This window comes from Sus scrofa, chromosome 16 (genome assembly GCF_054392235.1).
Source record: "Sus scrofa isolate SSC_HxYL_T2T_F1_AM1 chromosome 16, Sscrofa_HxYL_maternal_Yorkshire_Landrace_v2.0, whole genome shotgun sequence".
Classification (NCBI taxonomy): domain Eukaryota; kingdom Metazoa; phylum Chordata; class Mammalia; order Artiodactyla; family Suidae; genus Sus; species Sus scrofa.
In genome coordinates, this window is record NC_139398.1 from 33,568,348 (window position 1) to 33,593,561 (window position 25,214).

At 35.2% G+C, this 25,214-nt stretch overlaps 1 protein-coding gene across 4 annotated transcripts in view; it reads right to left on the bottom strand.

The window, feature by feature from the left end:
• Nucleotides 1-1,279: 1,279 nt before the first annotated feature.
• The window catches only part of NADK2 (NAD kinase 2, mitochondrial), a 50,357-nt gene continuing 26,422 nt past the window's right edge, over nucleotides 1,280-25,214 (bottom strand). The window contains exons 6-14 of one of the 4 annotated variants that reach the window (XR_014831141.1): nucleotides 23,753-23,889; nucleotides 20,130-20,385; nucleotides 19,065-19,143; nucleotides 15,791-15,856; nucleotides 14,212-14,307; nucleotides 9,123-9,178; nucleotides 8,930-8,983; nucleotides 6,288-6,411; nucleotides 1,280-3,878 (exon numbers count right to left, since the gene is read on the bottom strand). Coding sequence is in view for 2 of the 4 variants with exons in the window: in XM_003359754.5 (XP_003359802.2) it covers nucleotides 3,740-3,878; nucleotides 6,288-6,411; nucleotides 8,930-8,983; nucleotides 9,123-9,178; nucleotides 14,212-14,307; nucleotides 15,791-15,856; nucleotides 19,065-19,143; nucleotides 23,753-23,889 (751 nt within the window). In the remaining 2 variants the exon portion in view is untranslated. The remainder of the gene's footprint in view (nucleotides 3,879-6,287; nucleotides 6,412-8,929; nucleotides 8,984-9,122; nucleotides 9,179-14,211; nucleotides 14,308-15,790; nucleotides 15,857-19,064; nucleotides 19,144-20,129; nucleotides 20,386-23,752; nucleotides 23,890-25,214) is intronic. The other 3 variants (XM_003359754.5, XR_014831140.1, XM_003133885.5) reach the window with 3 other exon arrangements.

Genomic DNA, 25,214 nt, shown 5'->3' on the forward strand with positions numbered 1-25,214 from the left:
TCTCAGATAACGTCCTATTTCAATTATCCATACATAAGATCACCCCCCCCCCCACGAACTGCTTAGGAATGTTTCAGCATAGTAAAACCATCATTTCTTATCATAATAGGCAATTTCTTCTCTAGCTATGCCAGTTTTTAAGTATTCACTGTAAGAAGGTACAAATCAGAATTCATAGGCCCTTCCCCAGTGAATTCACAATCTACTGGTATAAAAGTCTGTGTATTGTTCATATTAATCTCTTCAACAGTCCTCTCCGGACCCCAAGTTTTGTATTTTTTTTCAAACTGTTGATGTTTGATGTTTGAAAAGGGAGAACAATATAAGTTATAAGCTATAGCATTGCTACCCTAAAAATTATTCAAATTAACACTGAAAACATTTTTTTCCTTTTAGCTCCTCTAGTCAGTAATTTTCCTAAAAATCTATCATAAAATAAAGCTCATGACACTTTAAAAAAAATACTCTTTGTGCCTTCACGTAGAAAACTTAAACCTTTTCAGGAGTTCCTGTTGTGGCTCAGCATAAATGAATCTGACTAGTATTTATGAGGATGCAGGTCTGATCCCTGACCTTGCTCAGTTGGGTTAAGGATCTGGTGTTGCCGTGAGCTGTGGTGTAGGTCACAGATGAAGCTCGGATCCTGAGTTGCTGTGGCTGTGGTGTAGGCCAGCAGCTACAGCTCCAATTCGACCCCTAGCCTGGAGACCTCCATATGCCATCGGTATGGCCCTAAAAATAAGAAAGACCAAAAAAGGAGTTCCCATTGTGGTACAATGGAAACGATCCGACTAGTAATGAATCCGACTAGAAACCGTGAGGTTGAGAGTTCAATCCCTGGCCTCACTCAGTGGGTTAAGGATCCGGCATTGCTGTGAGCTGTGGTGTAGGTGGCAGACACGGCTTGAATCCTGCGTGGCTGTGGTACAGGCCAGCAGCTGTAGCTCGGATTCAAGCCCTAGCCTGGGAATCTCCATGTGCCGTGGGTGCAGCCCTGAAAAAAAGAAAAAGAAAACTTAAGCCTTCTCATAGAATTATACCCTAATGCCTTCATGGTTATTTTAAAGTCAACAACAGACTGCATCTGAAATAAACAGGTCCTCTTTGCAGCTCAGCAGTTTATCAGCATGTTTACTCTTTTCCTCCGCCCCCAAATATGTATAATTACATATATAATTTTTTCATTATATCATTTATATGTCACATTATCCCCAAGATCTTTTTTGCACAACTGTCTTGTTAGATACAACCCTTAAGTATGATGATGCATATACTGTGATATATTGCCACAATGAATGAATATTTTAATGATTTAAAATCTAAACTTACATTGTTATTTTTACAGCAGGGCAATACATAATGAATCTTTACATTTATACTGGTCAATTTTTTCAACTTGATATTCTTCAATAAAATTTGTTAACTGCTCTTTCTACATGTTTTATACATACTGTTTGATACTTGAAAGTGAAATCAATGGAAATTCTTTATCCTCAAAGGCTATATACATTTAGTAAAACACATAGTATGATTTGATTTACTAGGGCCATAAATATAACTACAAATGGAGCATCAAAAATATTAACTCAAAATTATCCAAAAAGTGTTTCTACATCTACCAGGTTAAGTACTGTTCAAATATCAGCAGTTAATGAAGTCAACAGGGCAGAGTAATACATAGCAGTGGTGAAAATGACATTTTGGGGAAATCTGGTTTTCAAGTAAGTACTCATAAAAGCTAAAGAAATACATGAAAGAAAAAAGAAAAGATAACAATGGTTTAATTTTATTCACATAGTTTCCATTAAAAGGTTAACTCATTCGTAAAAACATTTTTCCTATTCTAACATCCTTTGCCTCTCATCATCCCCACCACAGAGCAAAAATATTCGAAGTTATATCACAAATGGAGCACATTAAGTATTTTTAAAACCTTTAAAATATGCCTTAGGAACAACTTTACACAGCAGGTTACCTATTAATATATTACATATTAACAGATCTATGGTACCATTTGGAACAATCATATTTCCTTGATATTAAAGATGGAGATGGGATTTTTGTCAAAAGAGTATATTTTAAACGTTAGGAAGTTTCTCTAGTATGGAAGTTCACTTCTTTATAAAGTGGCATCTTAAGTATATCATTTTGAAATCAAACCAGAAAGTTGATCCATTTCTCGGAAAACACTAATTTTTATTGTACGCATCACATCAACTCCTTGCTCCGAGGGTCTGTGCAGATACTCTTAACTAAGAAAAGCAGATTCTTGTTCTGGATCTACATCAAAACCTAGATTATCTTTGATAGTAACATTGATATAAAAAATGTGACAAGAACATGATATATGTTGCCAGAACCAAGTATATTTGATTTGATTATACAGACCAGCTTTCACAGAATTGACTTCTGAGCTCACTAGACTCAAGCTCTATCAGGATAGTCTGTTTATTTCACCAATGCATATCAAGCATTTGACACAGCACATGGCATAGAGTGAATGTTCAATAAACATTTCAGTTACTGAAGAAAATTTTTTAACACAAGTGGGAAAAAAAAAACCTGATACAGCCTTGAATAATTGGAATGAGAATAACAACTGTCTCATGTTGCACCAAGAGGTGATTTTCATGATAGTCCTAAGATTACTTATAAGTAGATCAGGAATTAGGAAAAGAAACTGTCATAATGAGGAAAAAAGAGAAGCCATAACATTTTATCTTCCAAAGCTAATGTGTAAAACTTGGAATATGAGCTAGGCGAAAACTGCCATGATAATAAGTAAGGCGATTCCAAAATTAAAGTGTTTTGCGTATTTATTAGATAATCCATTTTCTTTCTAACAAAACTCCTAACACTAGATAAAAACTGTCTTTTTAAAAGGTTTTACCAAACTCCTAATAGAACATGGCTCATCAGCTCATCTTTCTAATCTGAATCTGTTAGAGAGTTTTAAATACAGAAGAACTTTATTAGACTCAAATCATTAAAAAATTTACCAAAGACCAAAAATAATACATTTATAACAGTGTCATGATTTTGTCCAGATATATTTCACCCAGCATTGTCAAAATTAACCTGACAGTCAAGTAAATGAAAACATCTATAAATAATTTCAAAAATGATTGAACTTTTAAAATCAATATTCATCACAATATCATTGTGTTCTGAAATTAGAAAACCCTTAGTATATATAAAAACACATTTACCTACTTCAATTAGGTCAATGTCAGGATTTATCAAAATTCTCCATCATCAAAGCTTTTTAAAAAACTTGATTTTTAGGTACTATAAAAAAATACTAATCAAATGATATGTGTTTGGTCTGACCAATTCCACAAAGTTAGGAAGAAAAGGAAAGGGGGAAAAAAAAAAACTTGTACAGTTAAATTTTAAATCCTAAACATTTAATCTTTTATTTGAGCCTACCTCTCAAAAAAAAAAAAAAAAAAAAAAAAAAAAAAAGATATCAGCACTCTTGGAAACCAGCTGTAAGCAATAGAGAAATTTCACTGGTAAAATCATATCAGTTTAGTCCATCCGTTTTCTTACACAGTGAACATCTTTTCTATCAGAATCCAACAGAAGAAGAATGCAAATCTCACTTTCTTGGTCACCTTTGAGCCCAAGGCCAACCAGTCTCAACAATAACCAAAAAATGTAGCTTTATGACCGGTAGTCTGTTTCTGCAGAAAAACTATTTTTTCCTGTATTCAAAATTGTCATTTGAGGAAATTCTTCACTGTTCTAGAAGCACAGTTCGAAGTTCATCTTCCTTATTGATCAACATGGAAGCAATTGCTCCATCATTAAACTCAAAGGAAGTTCCTCCATCCACAACCATGCAGGCATCCCAACAACGAGAACGAACACAAACCCTAAGCAGAAAGAAATATCTCATTAAATATTAACAGTTTTCTTAACCAAAATTTTAGTTTCTTTAAAACATTTAATTTTTATCTAAACTGTCAGATAAATCATTTGGTCTTAATTTTACACATCAAGTTGCTCTCCGGTATGAGAGAATTAGTGACTATATGAATACATTGGTGTATTACCAAAAAAAAAAAATCTCCAAAATTAAATGTTCAGGATAGCTCCATTTACCCAAACATTTATCAGTGCACAAGTTCAGATCTGATGGAATTATTACAAGTATTTTAAGTATTGAGCAAGAATGTAACTATTTTTGTGTAAAATTTTTATTTACGTGGAACATAGAGAAACAGCACAAATTATCAGGGTACAGTTTGATGAACACACTTGTATAATCAGCACTCAAATTAGGCACTGGATGTTACCCAGCTCCCCAGAAGCTCCCTCACTGCTCTTGGTCCCATCTCCCAGTCTCTACCCCTGGGCCCTCCTTCCCAAGCACTTCAACTCTCCTAATTTCAATCACTACAGTAGTATGGTAGTAACAGCTTTCTATTCTTGAACTTTATGTAAATGGGAAGACTAGAACAGGCATACCTGTAACTAGCTTCTTTTGCCTAATAGTATGTTTGTGAAATTATCCATATCATTACATGTAGCAGTAGTGTGTTTTATCTTGTTGTTGTTGTTGTTGCTGGGCTTTTTAGGGCCGCAGGTGCGGTATGTTGAAGTTCCCAGGCTAGGGGTTGAATATGAGCCGCTGCTGCCGGCCTACACCACAGCCAAAGCAACACAGGATCTGAGCCTCATCTATGGCCTACACCACAGCTCACGGCAACAGCGGATCCTAAACCCACAGAGTGAGGCCAGGGATCGAACCTGCATCTTCATGGACACTAGCTGGGTTCGTTTCCAACTGAGCCACAATGAGAACTCCCATATTTTCACTGTTGTATGAAAATATGTGCACTGTATGAAAATATCAAAATTTAAGTATCTCTTCTACTATTCATGGACATCTGGGTTTTTATATATTGGGAATAGTGCTACTATGATTATTCTTGAGCATGTCTTTTGGTACACACATTTCTATCAATTATACATTTCTGATGGATATATATCTTGGAGTAAAGATACTGCGTCACTGAACATGATATATTCAGCTTTGGTAGGTAACTGCCAAACAATTTTCCAAACTATTCCTAATAGTAATATATAAAAGTTCCAGGTGCTCCACCTTATCAACAACTGGTATTTTAGCTGTTCTAGTGGGTATGTATGGTATCATACTGTGTAGTTTTAACTTGCATTTCCCAGATGAATAATAAAGTCCAGGAATTTTCTCCATACACCCATTTCTCTTTTGTGAAATGCCTGACCAAGACTTTGGGCTGGTTTTCTACTGGGTTGCCTGGTTTTTTTGTTTTTTTTCTTATTGACTTGTAGGAATTTTTGTAATATATTCTGGGTGTGAGTCACTGTTGGATATAGGTTTCAATAAGAATCTCACTCTATGGAGTGCCTTTTTATTTTCTTAATGGTGGTGTTGATTAACAAAAGGTTTTCATTCTAATGTAGTTAAATATATCCATTCTGTCCTTCTATATATGAGCAAACATCGAAATGAATCTTTACAGTCTCACCCAAACTGAGTACAGATTTGTTAATTAATCAGAATTAACTCTCAAATGATAAAGTGATTTTTAAGTATGACGAATTTCCTTTTTAGTGTTTTTCCCGGGGAAAAAAATCAATTGTGTATTTTCAAAAACAATATATGCACACTATAAGCAGCAATTTGTAATTAAACTGTTCTTTGCTTGCCATGAGATGTATGGTTTTTCATAATTATAGTAGGCTTTCTTGTTAGTTTGGAAAACTGGGCAACTTTTACAAAGTAAGAAATTATAAACATTTTTGTATATCCTTCTCCCACCGGAAAAAAAAAATAAAAATCTGAGGCAAATCCAATACATGTGAAGAGAGGGGATTCACCTTTAGGGAAAAGCTGAAAGAATGCTATAGAAGTTAGGCTTTATATACATGTCTGTCCTGCTTTTATACTGCAGCAAATAAAAAAAAAGTTTCTAGTCAGTTTCTTTTAAAATGATAATCTGATCTTACTGTGTTTTAATATAGTAAACAAACAAGCCCATGTCACTCAATTAAATAACTATGTCCTTTTTATTCACTTAAATTTTAGTTTCTTTAAAATGGAACAATAAGTTTTAAAGAAAATATCGCTTTAGCCAGATTAGCATGATACCTCACTGGTTCCAAAGGTTCTACTTTTTTTGTTCGCTAAGTTTCAATGAGTGAATTTAATAAAACGGAGTACTTTTAAAGCCAAGTGTGCTTTATAATAATTACAAGAGAGGAAGACAGTCACAAGTCAGGCTTGGGAAGCTTACTTTGAGGTGAAACAACGTTGACGACTGCTTGAGAAAACTCTGTTTGCTATTGGTTCTCGAATACTGAAAAGTATTTTTGGTTCTTCTGGACTGTAGAGCAGTGATTCATTATATTCATTTGTTACTACAAAGGGAAAAAAAGCTGAATATTAACACATTCAATCAAAGACAGTCCCTTCTGAGAAGTACACAATAAAAATGAGTGCTTTCCCAACTAAAGTAGCAGTTATTTTCCAAAGGTCTGTTTGGCAGCAAGTTTCTTGGAACTCACAAAACATGCCATTAAAAAGTAAAGGAAATCCTTATAAGTGAGGCGTATGTGCCAAGATTAGCCCACAGAAACCTACATCACACACAAGATATAGTGGAAATAGGTGCATGTGGTAGTTGTGGGAGGGCTACAAAGCTAGTAATCAAACAAAAACAGAGAAACTCTAGTTTGAGGCACTCAGAAATGGAACTTGGGTTGTCATGTTCCCTTGCTAATAAGTTCTTTCCAAAATACCAAGCCAAAAAATTATAAGTATAATTACAAGCTAATAGTCTTGATATAAAATACAGTCTCAATGATAAGCAATATGCTTTCTCTAATGAAACTCCTCTTACTCAAGATATTTTTAAGAAATCTTTGGAACCAACTTTCCCTGTAACCAAGAGGCACACAAAGATTGACATGCAGAGCATAAACTGGTTAAAGACAACTGTACAAAGAAACTGGGCTTGAAAGAGAGTTTAGTGGAGCACCACATTAAAAGACATTACAAAACTGTCAGATAATCTACCTTATATACCAAGTTTCATTTGAATTATTTGGCTCTTTTAAAAAAAATCAAATTTGCTCTCAAAAATGAAAATTTGCCTCTCTATAAACAAACACACACACACAAAACACAAATGCACTAGCTCTGAAGGAAGTAGTTCTAAAAGTATCTGTAACAGTGACTGTGCCGCTGGTATTCACCAGTCCTTCTGAAGATAGTCAGATCTTCAAAAGAGTAATACTCAGTAAAGCGATGTGTTTATTAAGAGGAAAATGAATCACTGTATTTTATGTATACTCCCCCCCTTTTTTGGTCTTTTTAGGGCTGTACCTGCGGCATATGGAAGTTCTCAGGCTAGGGGTCGAATTGGAGCTGCAGCTGCTGGCCTACACTACAGCCATGACCTACACCACAGCTCACGGAAAAGCTGGATCCTCAACCCACTAAGAGAGGCCAGGGATTGAACCCACGTCTTCATGGATCCTAGTCAGGTTCATTACCGCCAAGCCACAAGGGGAACTCCTTTATACCCTTAAATTAATTTATATACCTGATATGAATTTCAGTTGTTGTATATATATTATACTTTAAGGTAAATTATATAATGAAGAATGGATTATTACAAATGCCTAACTTTCCTATCTTTGATATAGATTTAACACTTATTCTAGCTCATAACCCATGATTCAAATAGTCTTTTAGGTTGCAAATGGAGAGGAGGAGAAAATAGCACATTTTGGAGAGTAGAGATTTAGTCTTGCTTACAAACTATTTAAAAGGCAAACCACCTCCCCAACAAAGAAAGTCCTATGTAGGAATCCAAAATGTACAAACAAATGAACTGACACTGTTAAAATACTTTAATATGTATTGCTATATCATCTTACAGGGAACCAAGAACATGCCTGTTCTGGTAACTCTCAAATCCAAATGTTTATGGAAGACAGTTGTTGTCTTAAAATGTGTTGATAATATACTTTGTGTCTTTATTTGTTTTGACTGTATATGCTGAAACATCCTTACGTAGGTAGGTAGATGCAACTATAAATAAGTTTGGATATTTTGTTGTTGTTTAAATAATTTCCCTTGACGTCTTAGGATAGTCTTAATTAGACACAGACAGCAAGATTTAGCTTTGGCCTGAGGCCTACATTTTCAAAATGACTGATAGATGAGTTAACTTAGTGTGTTAAAATTTCTTATTTAAATCAATGTTTTTCAGTTGAAGAATTTAAATATTTTTAAAAATAAAACCTAACAAATAAATTTCAAGAATTCCTATGTTCCCGCCCCTCATTCCACAGTTGAGGAAGTAGAGAAGCCAGCAATCAGTCTTGCCCATCGCTTCATGATGAGTGACTGGTTGGCCTGGGATTGGAACCTGTCTTCAAATTCCCTGTTCAATATCCTTTCTCCAACAGTACTGGTTCTCTTAAAAGGACCCTGAAGTAAGTGGGCAGGTGTAGGTAAGAGAAGGTTAAAGAGAACATTTTAGTGAAGGTGAAGGTGAAGGTGAAGGTCAGCATTCACAGCTCAGTGAATTCCTTCTCATTCAAAGGATATATCAATATCTGAATTTAGGTGTGCATTTCCTTTTTGCCAGATGAGTATTTTTTTATATTTTCCTACCCCCCTCAAACATATCGCGGTCACACTCTTTTGACATAGAGAGTATATATATTTCCATGGTTGACAGAAACCATTATAAAAAATTCCAGCTTTAAACTTTTTATTGCTTAAATACATTTAAAAGGGTATTATACTAAGAGCATGTTTGAGTCAAAAAAACTACTATGCATGGCTTAATGAGATAAGTACATCCTCAAAATCTATATAGAACTTAACTGAAAATGTCAGTAATTATGATCATTTGTGACTGACCTTTCTCTACCAATTCTCTGTTCAATGGAAGACTTAAATTTCCTTGTCGTATTGCTGTTGAAAAAGAAAAGGGGGGAAATATTTTGATTAGGTAAAATATCTTACAACACACAATATAGCTAACATACACTAAAATATATACATTACACAGCATATTATAACGGTAACATATAAGAGCTATTTTGGTACTCACCAATATTTAGAACATCCTCCACAGCCTGAGTTGCAACCCTGTTAATATTGAATGACCTAGAAAACAAACACCACATACATTTCTCATTTAGTTCTAAAAATATATAAAAATGAAAAAGGAGTAATCTATCTAATGCACACAGAACTCTTAGAACTTATCAGAGAAAAAAAACAACCAAAAAACAGTAGCCACCTCATAGTTTTTGAAAGTGGGCAAACAGTTCATTGGTCCATATGAAAAAATGTTCAATTTCATTCATACTTGAGGCAATACAAATGAAAACAAGACTCTCAGCTTTTGAGGACTGAAAACTGATAAATAATGCACTGGCATGAGTTTGGGAAAAGAAGTATTCTTACACCCCGATGGAATTACAGAAATTGCTATCAGAGGGCACTATTAAGATTTACAATGAACACAGGCTTCAAGCAGTTCATCCTAAAATATACTTTCACATAAATACACAAAGACAAGCATAAGGATATTTACTGAAGCACTGTTTATAATAGCAAAACTAGGAAGCATATACTAGCAAAATCATAGGAAGCTGGTTAAATTGTATTACAGCTACTCAGCAGACTAATACATAGATATTAAAACGACTAAAGGAGTTCCTGCCATGGCACAGTGGGTTAAGGATCCCTGCCCCGTGGGGTGTGGATTCAATTTCCAGCCTGGTGCAGTGGGTTAAGGATCCAGCATTGCTGCATCTGTAGTGTAGGTTGCAGCTGAGGCTCAGGTTCGATCCCTAGCCCAGGAACTTCCATATGCAGCAGGTGCAGCCAAAAAAAAAAAAAAAGACTAAGGTACAAACTGTTGAGAGTTCCCATTGTGGCACAGCAGAAACAAATCCAACTAGTATCCATGGGGATGGGGGTTTGATCTCTGGCCTCACTCAGTGGTCGGGGAATCTGGTGTTGCCTTGAGCTGAGGTATAGTTCAGAGACATGGCTCAGATCCTGTGTTGCTGTGGCTGTGGTGAAAGACGGCAGCTGTAGCTCTGATTCGACCCCTAACCTGGGAACTTACATATGCTGTGAGTGCAGCCCCCACTACCCCACCCCCAAAAAGCAAACTGTGTATTGGTATGGAAAGATATCAATATGTTAAGTCAGAAAACTAAAGGCATTATATGGTGTGTGTGTGTGTGTGTTTTATTAATATACATATCTAAACTTCCCTGTTTTATTTATATTAAAAAATCATGCATATATAGTGATTGTGTCTGGAGATTAGTACTAGAGATACAAAAATAGAGACCAGCTTTTCACTGTATAACCCTTTTGCAATATTTAACATATTTTTTAAAGTGTAGTATTTCTTTAAATTATAATATCGTTTCTGAAGATGAGAAATCTTTTACCAGCATGATGCCTTGCTTAACCACTTAAGAACAAGCATTTACACAAACATGAATAACTTTTAAAAGCAGCTCTTTGCTGGGATGTAAAAAGATGGTTAAGGAAGGGTTTCAAAAAAAATCTTCTAGGTAATTTGGAATTCTTCTCCTGCCTCATAACTCTTCTCACTCTTCTCAGTAAATAATCCCAAAGAACAGAATAACACAGCATGGTCACACAAGTCTAAACCTAATTCAGTGGCTCTTAATGCTTTTGAGGAGGAGAAACAAGAGACACTGCATATACCCCTCTAATCCTATATCCACCACATTTTTGAGAAATGTGAAAACATTTTGGACATTCTCTTAAGAAAAACTCAGATACACAAATCTTTACATTAAAAAAAATCAGCGTCATTCACATCAAGTCTTACAAAACCTGCTCTAATATTTCTAGAACTATGACTTATTAAGTAATACCACAAATTAATACAATTTACGTCCTCTGAATTGGGATTAAATTAAAACTAATTTCCTGTGAATCTCAGACAATTCACTCTACCTTTAGGAGTGGTTTACATTCTACATCAAAGATAAACTATATGCCAAAGCAGGTGTTAGCGAGCGTGCAACAGCTTTTCCCTTAGCTCTACAACCTTCACTATTCTAAGAGTTCTGATTTGAAATCAGACATAACTTCTACTAAAAACAACCAAACTGAAAGACGGTCTTATATCTTTGCCAATTAGGAAAACTTCCTCTTCACTTTAGAACACCTCCTCACCCTTTGTTAAGTCTGCGAGGACCGAGGTATGGCCGAGGAGGACTGGGAACAGTCTTAAGAACTCATGGAAACAGAGATGATCCCACTCTGTGGTACTTCTCCTAGAGTGTGCCGCAAACCACACTCTGCACTGGGAAGAGAATTTGCAACAGTTTCAAGACACTGGTTATGCAACATAACCCCTAGGTCCTATGTCTTGTGGAAGAATTTTTGCAAATGCAAAAATGGGATAGCTAATCCCCAAACACATGGTTAAGCTGTATTTTCCACTTCCTCTTGCTACATAACATGTGACTAAGTTCTAGCTAAAGGAATAAGAGTGGGTATTGTCATGGGCAACCCTTCTAAACATGTCTTGTAAATCTCCCACAGGGGACCCTCCAGGTTTTTCTTCCTTCTGTGGCTCATGAGGTCTACAGTTTAGAGTAAAGTCCAGAATTTAAATCCTGCCTTCTCCATTTATTAGCCACAAGGCTCTGGGCCAGTCAGATAATTTCTGAGACTTTTTACACTCTACTAAATCACCCAATTCCAGAGTATTTCTGAGAAATTAAATAAGATAATACACTCGCTTGGGACAAAAAGTGCTCAAAGATGGTACTGCAATAAGTCGAAATTATTATTATTATTATTATTATTATTATTAGTCTTTTTGCCTTTTTCTGGGGCCGCTCCCAGGGCATATGGAGATTCCCAGGCCAGGGGTCCAATCGGAGCCAAAGACACCGGCCTACGCCAGAGCCACAGCAGTGCAGGATCCAAGGCGCGTCTGCAACCTACACCACAGCTCACGGCAACGCCGGATCCTTAACCCTCTGAGCAAGGCCAGGGATTGAACCCGCAACCTCATGGTTCCTAGTTGGATTTGTTAACCACTGCGCCACGGCGGGAACTCCAATAAGTCGAAATTATTAACGTATAGAATGCATAGCGTTCCCCCAGCCCCTCTGGCCCCTAGGCTTCTTTCTCCTCCCCCTACTTTCTGAAGAGAAGAAGGATCCAAAGAGAAATGTGAAAGGCAAGCGTAATGAAAGAATTATCAGTAATGAGAAGGAGGAGAGTAGAACATGTTAGAAGCCAAGTAAGCTGCATATCGCTGAGCAGAGAAGAAAACGAGCTAAGTAAAGCAGGTGGCAGGGACAGGGTATAGTTAGAGAGACAGAGAGCGCTGGTTCTAAACCAGAGCACAGGAGACAAAGGAGACTTTAATAAGCAACTGAAACTCTAATCTAAGCCATACTGATTTAGATGCACATCAACACAGAATTTGATTATAAGGTGTAGGGTAGAGAAAATAAAACTCAATTTTCAACTATCCAAACTTAGTTTGATAAGCACTATTTCAGCTGTATTTGTGAGTGTAATCATTTATTCAGGAAGTATTTAAATGAATATGAAATTAACATGAATATGTAATTAAGTACTGTGCACACAAAAAAATTAAACAGGAAAAAAAAATCACTAGTCACCACCCCATGTGCCTTAAGTTGCTCAAACGAGCTGGGTATGAGCTTATTAGAAACAAATAATGTGCTAAGTGCTACAACAGTGCTATGAGGAAAAAGTGCCGGGGAGGGTAAAAAGGGGGGGATTAATTAATTAGGTTTATGAAAGGAACTAGGTTCTAGTAAAGGTTTCCTACAGAAAATGACTTTGAAGACTAGATTTTTCAGCCACTGGATGGAAAGTGGAGAATGTTTGGGCATTCAATGCAGGAAGAAGTTGCACTGAGCAAAAACAAAACATCCAGAGTGAACATGGCTTGTGCTAAGAATTCCAAGTAGCCCATAGTGTCTCCAGTGTGTTGAAGGGTTAGGGTTGGGCAGGAACAGGCTGGCTAGGAACCCTAGAGGTCATATTTAAAGAGTTGCCTTATGTGACAGTCTGAGTAATGTGAACATAGTCAGCAGTAATGAAAGTTTTAAAACACAGAAGGGACAGAATAAGATGTATCTACATTTTAGATGTACTACACTGTGGTAGTATGAATGACAGCCTAAAGAAGAAAGGGTGAGACACAAAGAATATTCACTGAAAAGATGGGGGACTACAACCAAAGAAATAGCAATAGCAACTGAAAAGGGGGGACTAGGACTTCAGAAGTACAGCTGAGGATTTAGAAACCAGTAATGTGAAGAGGGGAGAAAAGGAAGACTCAAAGATAAGAGGAAGGTTTTAAGCAGAAGTATGTTTTCTAGAGAGTATGAAGTCAAGGTTAACAGTGATACTACTGAGCAAAACAGGGAACAGATCCTGCTGTTGAGCACTGGAAACTGTATCTAGTCACTTATGATGGAGCATGATAATGGGAGAAAAAGGAATCTATGTGCAACTGGGTCACCTTGCTGGACAGTAGAAAACTGACAGAACACTGTAAACCAGTTATAATGAAAAAAATAAAAATCATTATCAAGAAAAAGAACTGAAGACAATAAATTCAGTTTTGAAAATGTTGAATGTGAAGTGCTATTAACATCCTATGTGGTAGGTAATTCTAAAATACAAGTATGTACTCAAAGAGAGAAGCTAACCACAGATAAAAGTTGGGAGGCATGTGCATGTGCGTACTAAGCAGCAGAGCTCCCAGACAGAGGTCAGAGGGTAAACAAGGTACAGAGACCCCAGGTTATGTCTAGTTAGCCCTTGCATGCACAAACCTCCAGCATAGTTCTTGGTGTTGGACTGTTTTCATTTCTTTATTACTATTACTTCACATATTCCTCGTTTAAAAAAAATACAGTCCCTAAAAGCATGCTGAGATTACAGGCTGAGCTGTAATCTCAGAAGTCAAAGCTGGACTCCTGGACCCAATCGATGAGTGTAGCAGAAACTGAGCCAACCAATTAACAACTCCAGGCTACCTCTTGCGTAGTACAGACCTTAGATACACTGATAGGAGATAGCAAGCAAAGTACAGACTTAAATTATTCCACAAAAATTGATAAGCAACATCCCGAGTTACTCACCAGGCCTTTGATCCTGTTCCAGTACATAAATTGAGCCCTGAACTCTTCTGTTTTTCCCAAGGACCGTCATCAACAGAAATCTCGTAGTAGGAAGCCCTATGAATTGAGAATATAGAACTGGATTTGCTGAACTTTATGTCTCAGAGTAAAGAAGATAAACAAGTCTTTTTCAGAGCTAATGAAATCTAGTAGACCAGCTTGACACAGACATACCTGACTTAGTAGGCACACATATCATGATGCTAATTTCACTAATGATTAAGGGAAAACTCTTTTTACAGTATCTGTATGTCTGCTTCTTTCTCTGAGCAATATGCTCCTCCTTTCTATCAATGCTTCAACATTTCACACAGGGGCTTCTTGTAAATTTTTACTGCTACTATTTTTATGGAAACATACAGAGCCTTATTTCAGAATTCAAAGAGAAAATCCCATTCCTAGGTGAGTTTCATTCTTGGTAGCTAATCCTTGATATACCAAAATTTGTATGTAATTCCTCAAGGTACCAATAGTTTCTGCCAACTCTTATTTCTTAAGTTACACACTCATGTGCCTTTTGAATTGATAGTAAGCTAATAGAGATAATAAAGTTCTAAAGAAATTCTCAACTAGTCCTTGATCAGTGGAGAAAACTAGGGATAAAACTAGAACTGTAGTTTTTTTTTTAAATGTCTATTTCTTAGAATATTTCATAAATATGAAATCAACTGAGTTTTCTGACACCAGTAAAAATGACACTATTCATTTAACCATATGAATGTATAAATGATTTGCAACTATTCAAAGAACTTTCAAAACATGCAAAAGCCTATTTTGTAAACTATATCTTTTTATGTTCTTTGCATTTTTAGGCTGCACCTGCAGCATATGAAAGTTCCTGGGTCAGGGATCAAACCTGTAGCACAGCAGCAACCCAAGCCACTGCAGTGACAATGCTGGATCCTTAACCCACTGCACCGCAAGGGAACTCCTAAACTATATCTTCAAATAATGGTGTCACTGTCAACACTGGGTTACTTTTCTCCAACAAATAAAAGTTAAAATAAACCCTTAACAAAATAATGACAATTATTAGGCACACTTGCAAATATTAATACTCAATGGATAGTTTATCTCTTGTTCTAACTCTTTCATTTTCTCCTGCCAAGTTTAATCTGTGAAGGTTTTACATGATACAGCTCCATGTCATTTTTTCTCTGAAGTTAGCATTCTTCATGAAAACAAAAGATAGTAAGCCTAATAGTCACATTTAATCTACTTCATGGCTTTGTTATGTCTTCCTAGAAAATTAGAGGAGTTTTAGGTACATTAGGAACCTATTATATACAAACAAGCCAGCCAAACCCATTGGAATGGCCGCCATTATGCCAGAATCACAAAGAAATAAGAGATTAGAGGTAAGTGGGGATAGAAGAGAAGCAGAGGTGAAGAGAAAGAAGAGTATAGTCAGGTGAGAGATGTTGAGCCCAAAACAATGAGCAAATTTAGTGTCATTCTCACATGCACGTTTATCAAGATTAGTCAACTCAAAGAATTTTGGTTTCAGGGAAATTATTTTTTAAGCAGCAATAAAACTCACAGTCCCTTTAGAGTGGGTATACTTCTTCTTAAATTGTCCACTGCTACAGCCCAAGAATAAGACATTCTAGGTTAGAACAAATAGGAGAAAAGAAAAAAAAAATTGGGCTTTTAAAATGTTCTTAAGTCTAAGAACATTATAAATGAGGCAGGAATAATATTGCTGCATTTCATATTTTCCAAGCAAAGCACACAAGTTTTCAGGAAGACTCTAATTCTGCTGTATAGCACACTGAAGAAGAGCGCACAGGCTTACCCTGACTGTTATCTATTAATTGTGTGATTTGGAGCAATTTACTTCACTTCTCTGAGCCATAGACTTCCCTATAAAACGGAGATAATGATAATATTTGGCAGGATTCATCAGTATTTATCCATTCAACAAATTATTTCTTAAGGGCTTAATATGTTTTAATAAGCACTGTGCTAGGGACTGGGGATTTCCCTGGCAAACATAGTAGACATGGTCTTCTTGAAGCTTATATTCTTAAAGGTAGGTCAGAAATTGTAAAGTAAATAATAATTACCAACTCTTCAGAGTACTGTTTATTGTACTGTACTCTTCAGAGCACATAAGAAATAATACCAGGTAGCCCTGAGATAGCACTGCCAGTAGGAAGGCTTGTGCAGGGCAGGGGCAGCTGAAAAAACAGGCAATACTTGACAAGCTTTGATGACAACCCAATACAGGATCTAGAATCAGAAATGCTTTTATATGATGGTTCTGATGCTAATTAACTAATTACATATATATGTCTTTGGGCAAGTTACTTGAATTCTCCAAATCTCAATTTTTTCACTGATAAATACAACTATCTTTCTCACAGAGTTGCTATGAGCATACATGTGATAACATACACAACATGCACAGTGCCTGACACGCAGCAGGCATCAAGTAAGTCTTCCTTTCCTTTCTGCCTAAGGGTCTCTGTCACAGAATCCTTAAAATTAAGTCCTAATATTTCCAGTAGTTAAACCTTTTTCAATAGCATCAGAAGCCAATCAATTGCTATCCTGATCTTAGTAAGGGTGAGGCATCAAAAATCACAGAGAGAACCAGCATCGGACATTAGGAGTAAACCAACCAAATCACTACCGCCACAGAAAATAAAAGCATTTACTCTGAAATCTCCTAGTGGACTTCACTGAATTCCCAAATCTATCAACTGATCTCAATTTTCCTCCTTTTGTAAGTTATTTCTTAGTAAGTACAAATCATAAAGCAATGCTAGTAGAAACTCTCAGCAGTTACCACCTTTAAAATATACAAACAATAATGTAAGCCCCTAAACAGCTTCCCTAGAGTAAGTGTAAACTCACAAAACATCTTTACCTTTGTCATCTGTTTTAATGTTGATTTTTTCCAACCTCATTTTTAAGTTGTGACTCCTGTCTGTCTTTAGCTATAACTAATTATATCACTAATTAGCTACATTTTCGTCCTTCTCTCTTAGGACATAAATGTATCCATTCTTCATTTTCATATTGCTTGAAACTTGATAAGCAGCCAAAGAAAAAAACTTTATATACACTATATGTTTTATTATATTAAAATAAATATATCCTTACATTTTACTATGAGTTCTTTAAAGAATATATTTTTATTTGATTTCTTTGAAGAATACACTTTACTTTTAATAATTTTTAGTTATGTATTTTACTATCTTTTAAAAAAATAAGATACAGTTACCTTTATCTTATTCATTCTTTACATCCCTAGTGCACACAGCAGGTGTGCAATATATATTTACTGCGTAAATTTGAAATTATGTAAATCAAACTAATTACAACTCAAAAAGATCATTCAAATCATTCTGTTGAATCAGGTTTTGTTCTTTTCAGTACTACCTGAGTTAAGTTATTGGCTAAAATGTGGCTTTTTAAAGACAAACTTTTCTCACCATAATTAAACTTCCTACAAAAAGATATGACTTATAACAAACAAAATTTCAGAATATATGGACCCCTTAGTAAACTAGGGAGTCAATTACAAGACTTCAAAGGGTCACATGGTTCTTTCAGGTAGCAGGAAAGTAGGATACAGATTCATCTCTAATCTTCCACTCCTAATTTACTTACATCTACAAAAATGAGAAGGCAAGTTCTAAAGTACTACCAAGACTTAATATAACTTTACATTATGGCAGTCATTTGATAACTGGTAACTAATGTCACACAAAAAAAAATTTCACAAAAATTCTACTGACAATTTAAGCCTAAATTATACTCGACACCCACAAAATAGATTTTATCATTAATAAAACACATACTATAGTTTTATATTCCTAGGGAAGAACTTCACTAAACTGAATTTTTGGTAGTAATGGTTACAAATCTTAAACTGTCAATTCAAATGCCTTATGATCAATATTACCTATGTAGTATTCCTGCCCCAAATGCTTAGCCTAAATCTTACTATACAGACAAAAAAAAAAAAAAAAAAAAAAAGAAAGAAAAAAAATCAGACAAATCTAAAATAATAAGTATTCTGCAAACCAACTGGCTTAGACCATTCAAAAATGTTAATATCATAAATGACAAAACAGAGAGTTCCCACTGTGGTGCAGTGGGTTAAGAACCAGACTGCAATGTCTTGGGTCTCTGTGGAGGCGCAGGTTCAATCCCCAGCCCAGCGCAGTGAGTTAAAAGATCCAGCATTGCTGCACCTGTGGCATGGGTCACAGCTGTGGCTTAGATTCAGTCCCTGGCCTGAGAGCTCCATATGCTACAGGTGTGGCCATCATAAACAAACAAACAAATAAATAACAAAACAGGAGTGGGGCTAAGAACCCATTCTTAATTAATTCTAAAGGGCCATGATGGCCAAATGCATTCTCTTTAACTAGATCCTGGTTCAAAACAAGCAAACAAGTAAATCAGCTTTAAAAAACGCTAAGATAGTTAGCAAGGAAATTTTAATATGGACTGTCTATAAGATCAAAGTTTTATATCAACTGCAAATATATTCCTATATATCATTCTCTTAAACATTTATAAAGCATCTAATATGATAGATTAAAATCTCTAGGAAATACTGCAGTAAAGACATCTGAATAACTTTGTTTCCTAGGGTTTCACAAAACGTTTTTAGTAATAAAACCTCCTTTCCTCTTAATATGCATTAATGTTTACAAAAGTTTAGAAATATTTCATTAAATAATTCATTTTTATTACTGATACACTATTAATTATTCACAAACCTTAGGCTGTAGAAACTGAATAAACGGCTTAAAATTTACTAAAATATTAAATTTCAACCAACAGAACAAAAGTACCTGGATGATAGACTCTCCCCAATGAAGACTTCATTTAGAGCTCTCACTGGCAAAAGCTGGGGTCCAGAGGCCTCAAACCCTGCAAGTAATGAAAAAAAAAAAATCTAAGACAGCTCCTTAAATTTTAGAAACATTATATAAATTTATATCAAAATGTTCATATTTTTGTCTTAATAGAATCTATACTTTAACACTAATAACATATAAATTAAATATCTCTTATTAAGCCCTCGAAAAAACCTAAACATTATAACTGCAATGAAGCCTCTGTCTCCCCAAAATAAACCTTAGTTCTTGAAATAATTTTTCAAGAGTGATGAAGTATATTTATCCATAGCATAAGGTCCATGCTGTCACACTTGACTCAGTTTTACTCTGGAGGCTTCAGAAGTGGAAATGATCAAGTACTTCCAAGGGGAGCCACTTTGGATTTAAGCAGCAAATTACATGAATGGCTCATGTTGGAAACCAAATCAGCTATGCTAAAAATCAGATCATTTTTTCAAATAGAAAACTTGCAGTGGCAGCACTAAAGGAACAGTGCCACATCTCCTTTTATGAGTTCTAAAACATGTTATCTTTTTTTAATTCAATAAGGTTGTATGCACAGTTTAAAGTAATTTTCCTTAAGGATTATTAAACATCACTCCATCACACAAAATCCTCCAAAGAATTCTGCTTTCTGGATCAAACTTGTGACTGTCACCTTCAAATGATTTCCCCTAACTTTTATCTTTTACAAGTCTCCAAGTGGAAATGCCAGCCCCATCTTCTCAACATGACTCATGGCAGGTTCACTGTACCCTAGTAGCTCCTGCTGCTGGGCAAGCACTATGGGTCCCTCTTCTGTCTCCTCCACATTTTTTCCTAAGTCAAGGCTTAAGAGTCCACCACACTTGTGGCCTCTAAGATGGTCCCCAGTGATTCCTGCCTGCTGGTATTCACATTCTTGTGTAACTCTCCCTCTCACATCATACCAGGATTGGTCTATGTGACCAACCGTATTGCAGAGTGATGGTATCATTGCTTCTGAGATTTGGTTAAAAGAGACACCCTGGCTTCTACCTTGGTCACTCTCTCTCTTAGATCACTTGCTCTGGGGGAAGACATTTCATGAGCAGTCCAATGGAGAAGCCAACATAGTGAGGAACTGAAGCCTCATGCCAACAGCCGTGTGAAGAGTTGTGACGCAGATCTTCCAGTCTCAATCTTGTCTTCAGATACTGCTGTCCCGGCCAACAGCTTGACTGTCACCTCCTGAGAGACCCTAAACCCGAACTAACAAACTAAGCCACTCCTGGATTCTTGATCTTCACAATCTCTGTGAAATCATAAATATTTTACGTTTTAAGATGCTAAATTCTGGGGTAATTTATTATGTTTTAAGATGCTATACTTTAGGGTAATGTGTATAAATATCTAATACACATTAGACACTTAATTCTACCATTCCCACCAACACAACCACCAATCTAATATTCTCCTCTGCCTGGTAGCATATGACATTCTGTTTATATGTTTACTGAACATGTATCTCATTTCTTTTGTATTATAACTGCCTAAAGGGGCTCAACTATTCTTTCAAGTTCAACAAATTGTTATTATAATACCAAGAAACCTTTGAAAACTTATCTAATCATATAACATAATCAGCTAAATGTCATAATATACACAGAACTTGACACAAAAAAAGTATATTAAAAACTTGATGTGTTTAATCAAATTTGATTGTACTTAAGACTCCAAAACCCAACTTTTGGAACTGTCTTAATTTGGTACTAGATATATTCACATTTTGACACTTGACAAGCTTTACAAATGTAAAAAACTAAAATTTATTACTTAAATTATTTCCTTTACATAGAGTAATTACTAAGGGAATGTTTTATATCTCCTCAGATTTCTGCAAATACTCAATTAATAGTGAGTACTCACTAAATATTACTGGACTAATAAATCTCAAATCTCATCATCAACCTGTAACCATGATTTTCTTTTATAAAGTCTTGACTTTCTACGTCTATTCCCATTTTTCCTCATCCTAATCTTCCTTTTTTTTTTTTTTTTGTATTTTTTTTTTTATTTTCCCACTGTACAGCAAGGGGATCAAGTTATCCTTACATGTGTATATTACAATTACATTTTTTTCCCCACCCTTTGTTCTGTTGCAACCTGAGTATCTAGACAAAGTTCTCAATGCTATTCATATTCAGCAGGACTAATCTTCCTTTCTGTATTGCACTTTTATTGTGTGTGCCTGCCGAATTGCACTTGAAATCCTTTATCAAAGGAGAACTACATAAAATTGTTTCACTTCATTCATCTTAATTCTGCTTGTATTTTCTTTCATGCTAATCGTCTACCAAACATTACCTAATCATAAAACTGTGGATTTGAAACTTGCCTCAAGAGAACATATAGACTCAATGTCAATTAATAATTTTCTAAGAGTACAGATTACAAAATTTGTCATTTTGTAATTTTAAATACAATTGTTACACTAGGCATAGAGACCGAAACCTTGTGCAACTCTCTCACACTGTCCAACTGTTAGACTATCTTTCCGGGTCTACTTGCTTTGGGGATACCCATAGGACTAGTAATGGCCAACAGATATGAGTAAAAGTAGTGAAGAGGCCTGGCTTCTAAAATTTCCCTAAGGATCTTTCTTGCTCTGTCTTCTTCCCCAAAGCCACAGAGTTTGCTGCCAACTTGAAGAGAATTTAAATAGGAAATATGAGATATACCTTGAAATCATCCTAAATTTTTCACAAAAATAAAGCTCTTTATCAAAAAAAACCCCCAACTTTCTAAGAATAAAGCTCTCTAAAATGGCACTTAGACATTATAAATGTTACATAATTGCTAATAGTAATATTAATAATTGTAAGTATTGCAATTTCCATTGTTATTACTGAGAAATCTGAAACTACTCTAATTCCAGATTCTTATATATAAAATAACCTGCTCCAAACACAATCACCACCAACACCACTACCACCATCACTCCCTCTCTGGAAGCCTGCAGGAGCTTTGCTTTAACCCTAGTCTTCTGACACACCTTGGTGTGGGACCATTTACCTTTACTTATGTTAAGGTCCTTTCAAAGACTAGTGGCTAAGTTCTGAAAACTTTTTTCGTGTTATTTTTTTATTTTGAATATTTCCTCTCTTCTTTTTCTAGAACTACCATTAATCAGATGTAAACATCCTAAAAATTCTAAGTTTTTACATAATTTTGTTTCTATGTATGATACATTAGCTTAATTTATAAACTAAAAACAATGAATTTGAGATGAGACTCGAAGCAGTGAATCTTTAAATACTAATCTATATCTTTCCTATAATACTGTTGGTGAAAAGAACCAAATCCTGAACATTATTAATGGAATGCTTTGTATCTCCTCACAGATTTTCTGCGAATACTCGATTAACAGTGAGTACTCACTAAATATTACTAATAAATCTCAAATTTCACCCTCAGTCTGTAACCATATTTCTTTTATGTGGTCTTAACTTTCTACCTCTATTCCTTTTTCAACATCCTGGTGATAGCAATTACTTCTTTTGGTGAGGTATAAAGTAAAATATTGGGCTAAGATTTTAAAATCTTAATAGTTACTGTGGTCTTTCAAAAACAATAATAGAAATTCATTTGCTTACAAATTACTTGAAAGATTTCTAGCTTTTTAAAATAATTACTTAAAAATTTTCTAAAATCAAATAATTATTTTTTTGGAGGAAGAAGGAACATCTTTAAAACATGGCATGAACTCACAGTTTAGGAACATGCTAACCTATAAAGCTATAAATCACCATGAAAAACTGAAAAGAAAAATACAAATAAACATGAGATAACATGACAAGTTAGAGACAAAAACTGAAAGCAGACACATAAAGGTAGCTTTTCCTGAAAAGTTTAGCCAGGATATGAAATATAGTAGGAAAAAACAAGGGTTATATAAGTCCAGTTTAGCCAAGATATGAAATACAGTAGAGAAAAATATCCTTTTATACAGCCCACAGGTATTTAGGATATCTCTTGGGATCTTCATGCATCATGAAAGTCTTGAAGTTACTGGAAAAAGTGAGGAAATACTACCAGATTATATTTCACAAATTAACTCAAAACTGAGAATTCACCTCTACGTAACAAAAACCTGCATATCACCTCATACTAATATTCCCTTAGCATCTTGTACAAACATTTGAAATACAAATCTTTAAGGCTGGGATGCAATATTTCCTAACAAAAAGGTTTTCATCAGTAACTAGAACCACGGTAAATTTTTTTAAAAGTGTATAATTATGATGAAATCTTCTACAGATTAGTTCATTTTCTTTCCACCACTTTCTTTTTCATTTTGACATTACAAAAATTAAAGTCAAGTATCTTTTCTTAAAATCAACTATCCTCTTGGACATTTTATAGTCCTTCCGTAATCAATGAGTTTTCAAATCCATCCTAGAAAACATTTCTTACAGAAATATGCTGTATTTCTTATTTCAGGATCTAATTAAAATAAATTTTACAGCTCAAGTAGTTCACTGTATTTTCTTAAATGTTATCAGTGGCACTGAAATCCCCAAACAAGTTATTTATAAACTGTTACTTCTGGAAATTAGAATGAACAAAAGAACTATAAATTAAATATTGCCCCAAACACATCTAATTCCCAATCCACTTACTTTCATCGTGAACTCTTTCAATGTTGAAGGCTCTACTATGCTGGTTTAAACTTAGCTGCTGTTCGTGAAGGTCCACAGGAATGGGGTTGATTCCAGTCCCTTCAAGGTATAACCTGATTCGCTGCCTCCACAACCATCTCAAAAGAGTGAAGGAAAAGCAAATTGTATTAAAATAGAATGAATTAAACTAAGGATTAGACATCATAATTTCTCCAAATTAAAATTTTCACATTAAAAAACTATTATTCTGGAGTTCCCGTTGTAGCACAGTGGTTAACGAATCCGACCAGGAACCCTGAGGTTGCGGGTTCGATCCCTGGCCTTACTCAGTGGGTTAAGGATCCGGCGTTGCCGTGAGCTGTGGTGTAGGTTGCAGACGCGGCTCGGTTCCCGCGTTGCTGTGGCTCTGGTGGAGGCCGGCGGCTACAGCTCCGATTCGACCCCTAGTCTGGGAACTCCATATGCCGTGAGAGCGGCCCAATAAACGGCAAAAAGACCAAAATAAATAAATAAAATAAAATAAAATAAATAAAATGAGAAATAAAAAAACAAACCTAGTTATTCCATGAGCTAATTATATACCAAAAACACCTAAAGTCCATAGGTTCCTGCCCAAAGACAGATTTAGATGTTTATTTCTCTCTCAATTCTAATGGAAATATCTAATGTATTTGTCCAAAACCTCCCAAATAACTTGAGTTAAAGTCAAAGTCTTTATCAAGTATCCATTAAATCCCATATACTGAGCTAAATATCACCGTGTTTTGCTCATCAAAAATAACATGTATTTTAAAAAGAAAGCATTCTTAAAACAATATTACTATTAAGATGGCCAGATAAGATAAAACTCCCTCCCCTAAAATTAAGTAATGATGTTTTTCTGCTTTTTACAATAAGAGAAAAAAGAGATCAATAACAAATATTATAACATTTAACATGACACCTAAAACTTAAATGACTTTTTTGGTAAAGAAAAAAAAGAAACAGGCTTGATTGATTTCAGAGTCAAAAAGTGATATATCAAAAAGCCAATGGGACAGATTCTACTAGATAAGTATACAAAAAAAATAAAATAAAATTATAAAATTAGTCAAGTGTAGAGGTGCCAAACTTCTGAAATGACTAGAAATTGGAATCATCATTAATAAAATGATTACAGGAGTCAAGAATATTTAATACTATTTCATGAATTCCTAGACAAAAAGCTTTCTCAAACTATAAAACCTAGGCTAAGTTGGGAAAGAAAAAAGTAGTCCAATTTGGCTCTCTCTAATATAATTGGCCAACCTCATCTCAGCTCTTCCTTCCATCCTTCTCTTTTCAGGACAATCTGACTACTAAACATTTACGTGAAAAGAAATATAAAGAACCATCTCCACTGCTTAAGAAACACATAATATGTGAAAGAGAAAGACACCGGGAATCTCAACATGACCGGAATAAATCCAACTCTCAGTCATTC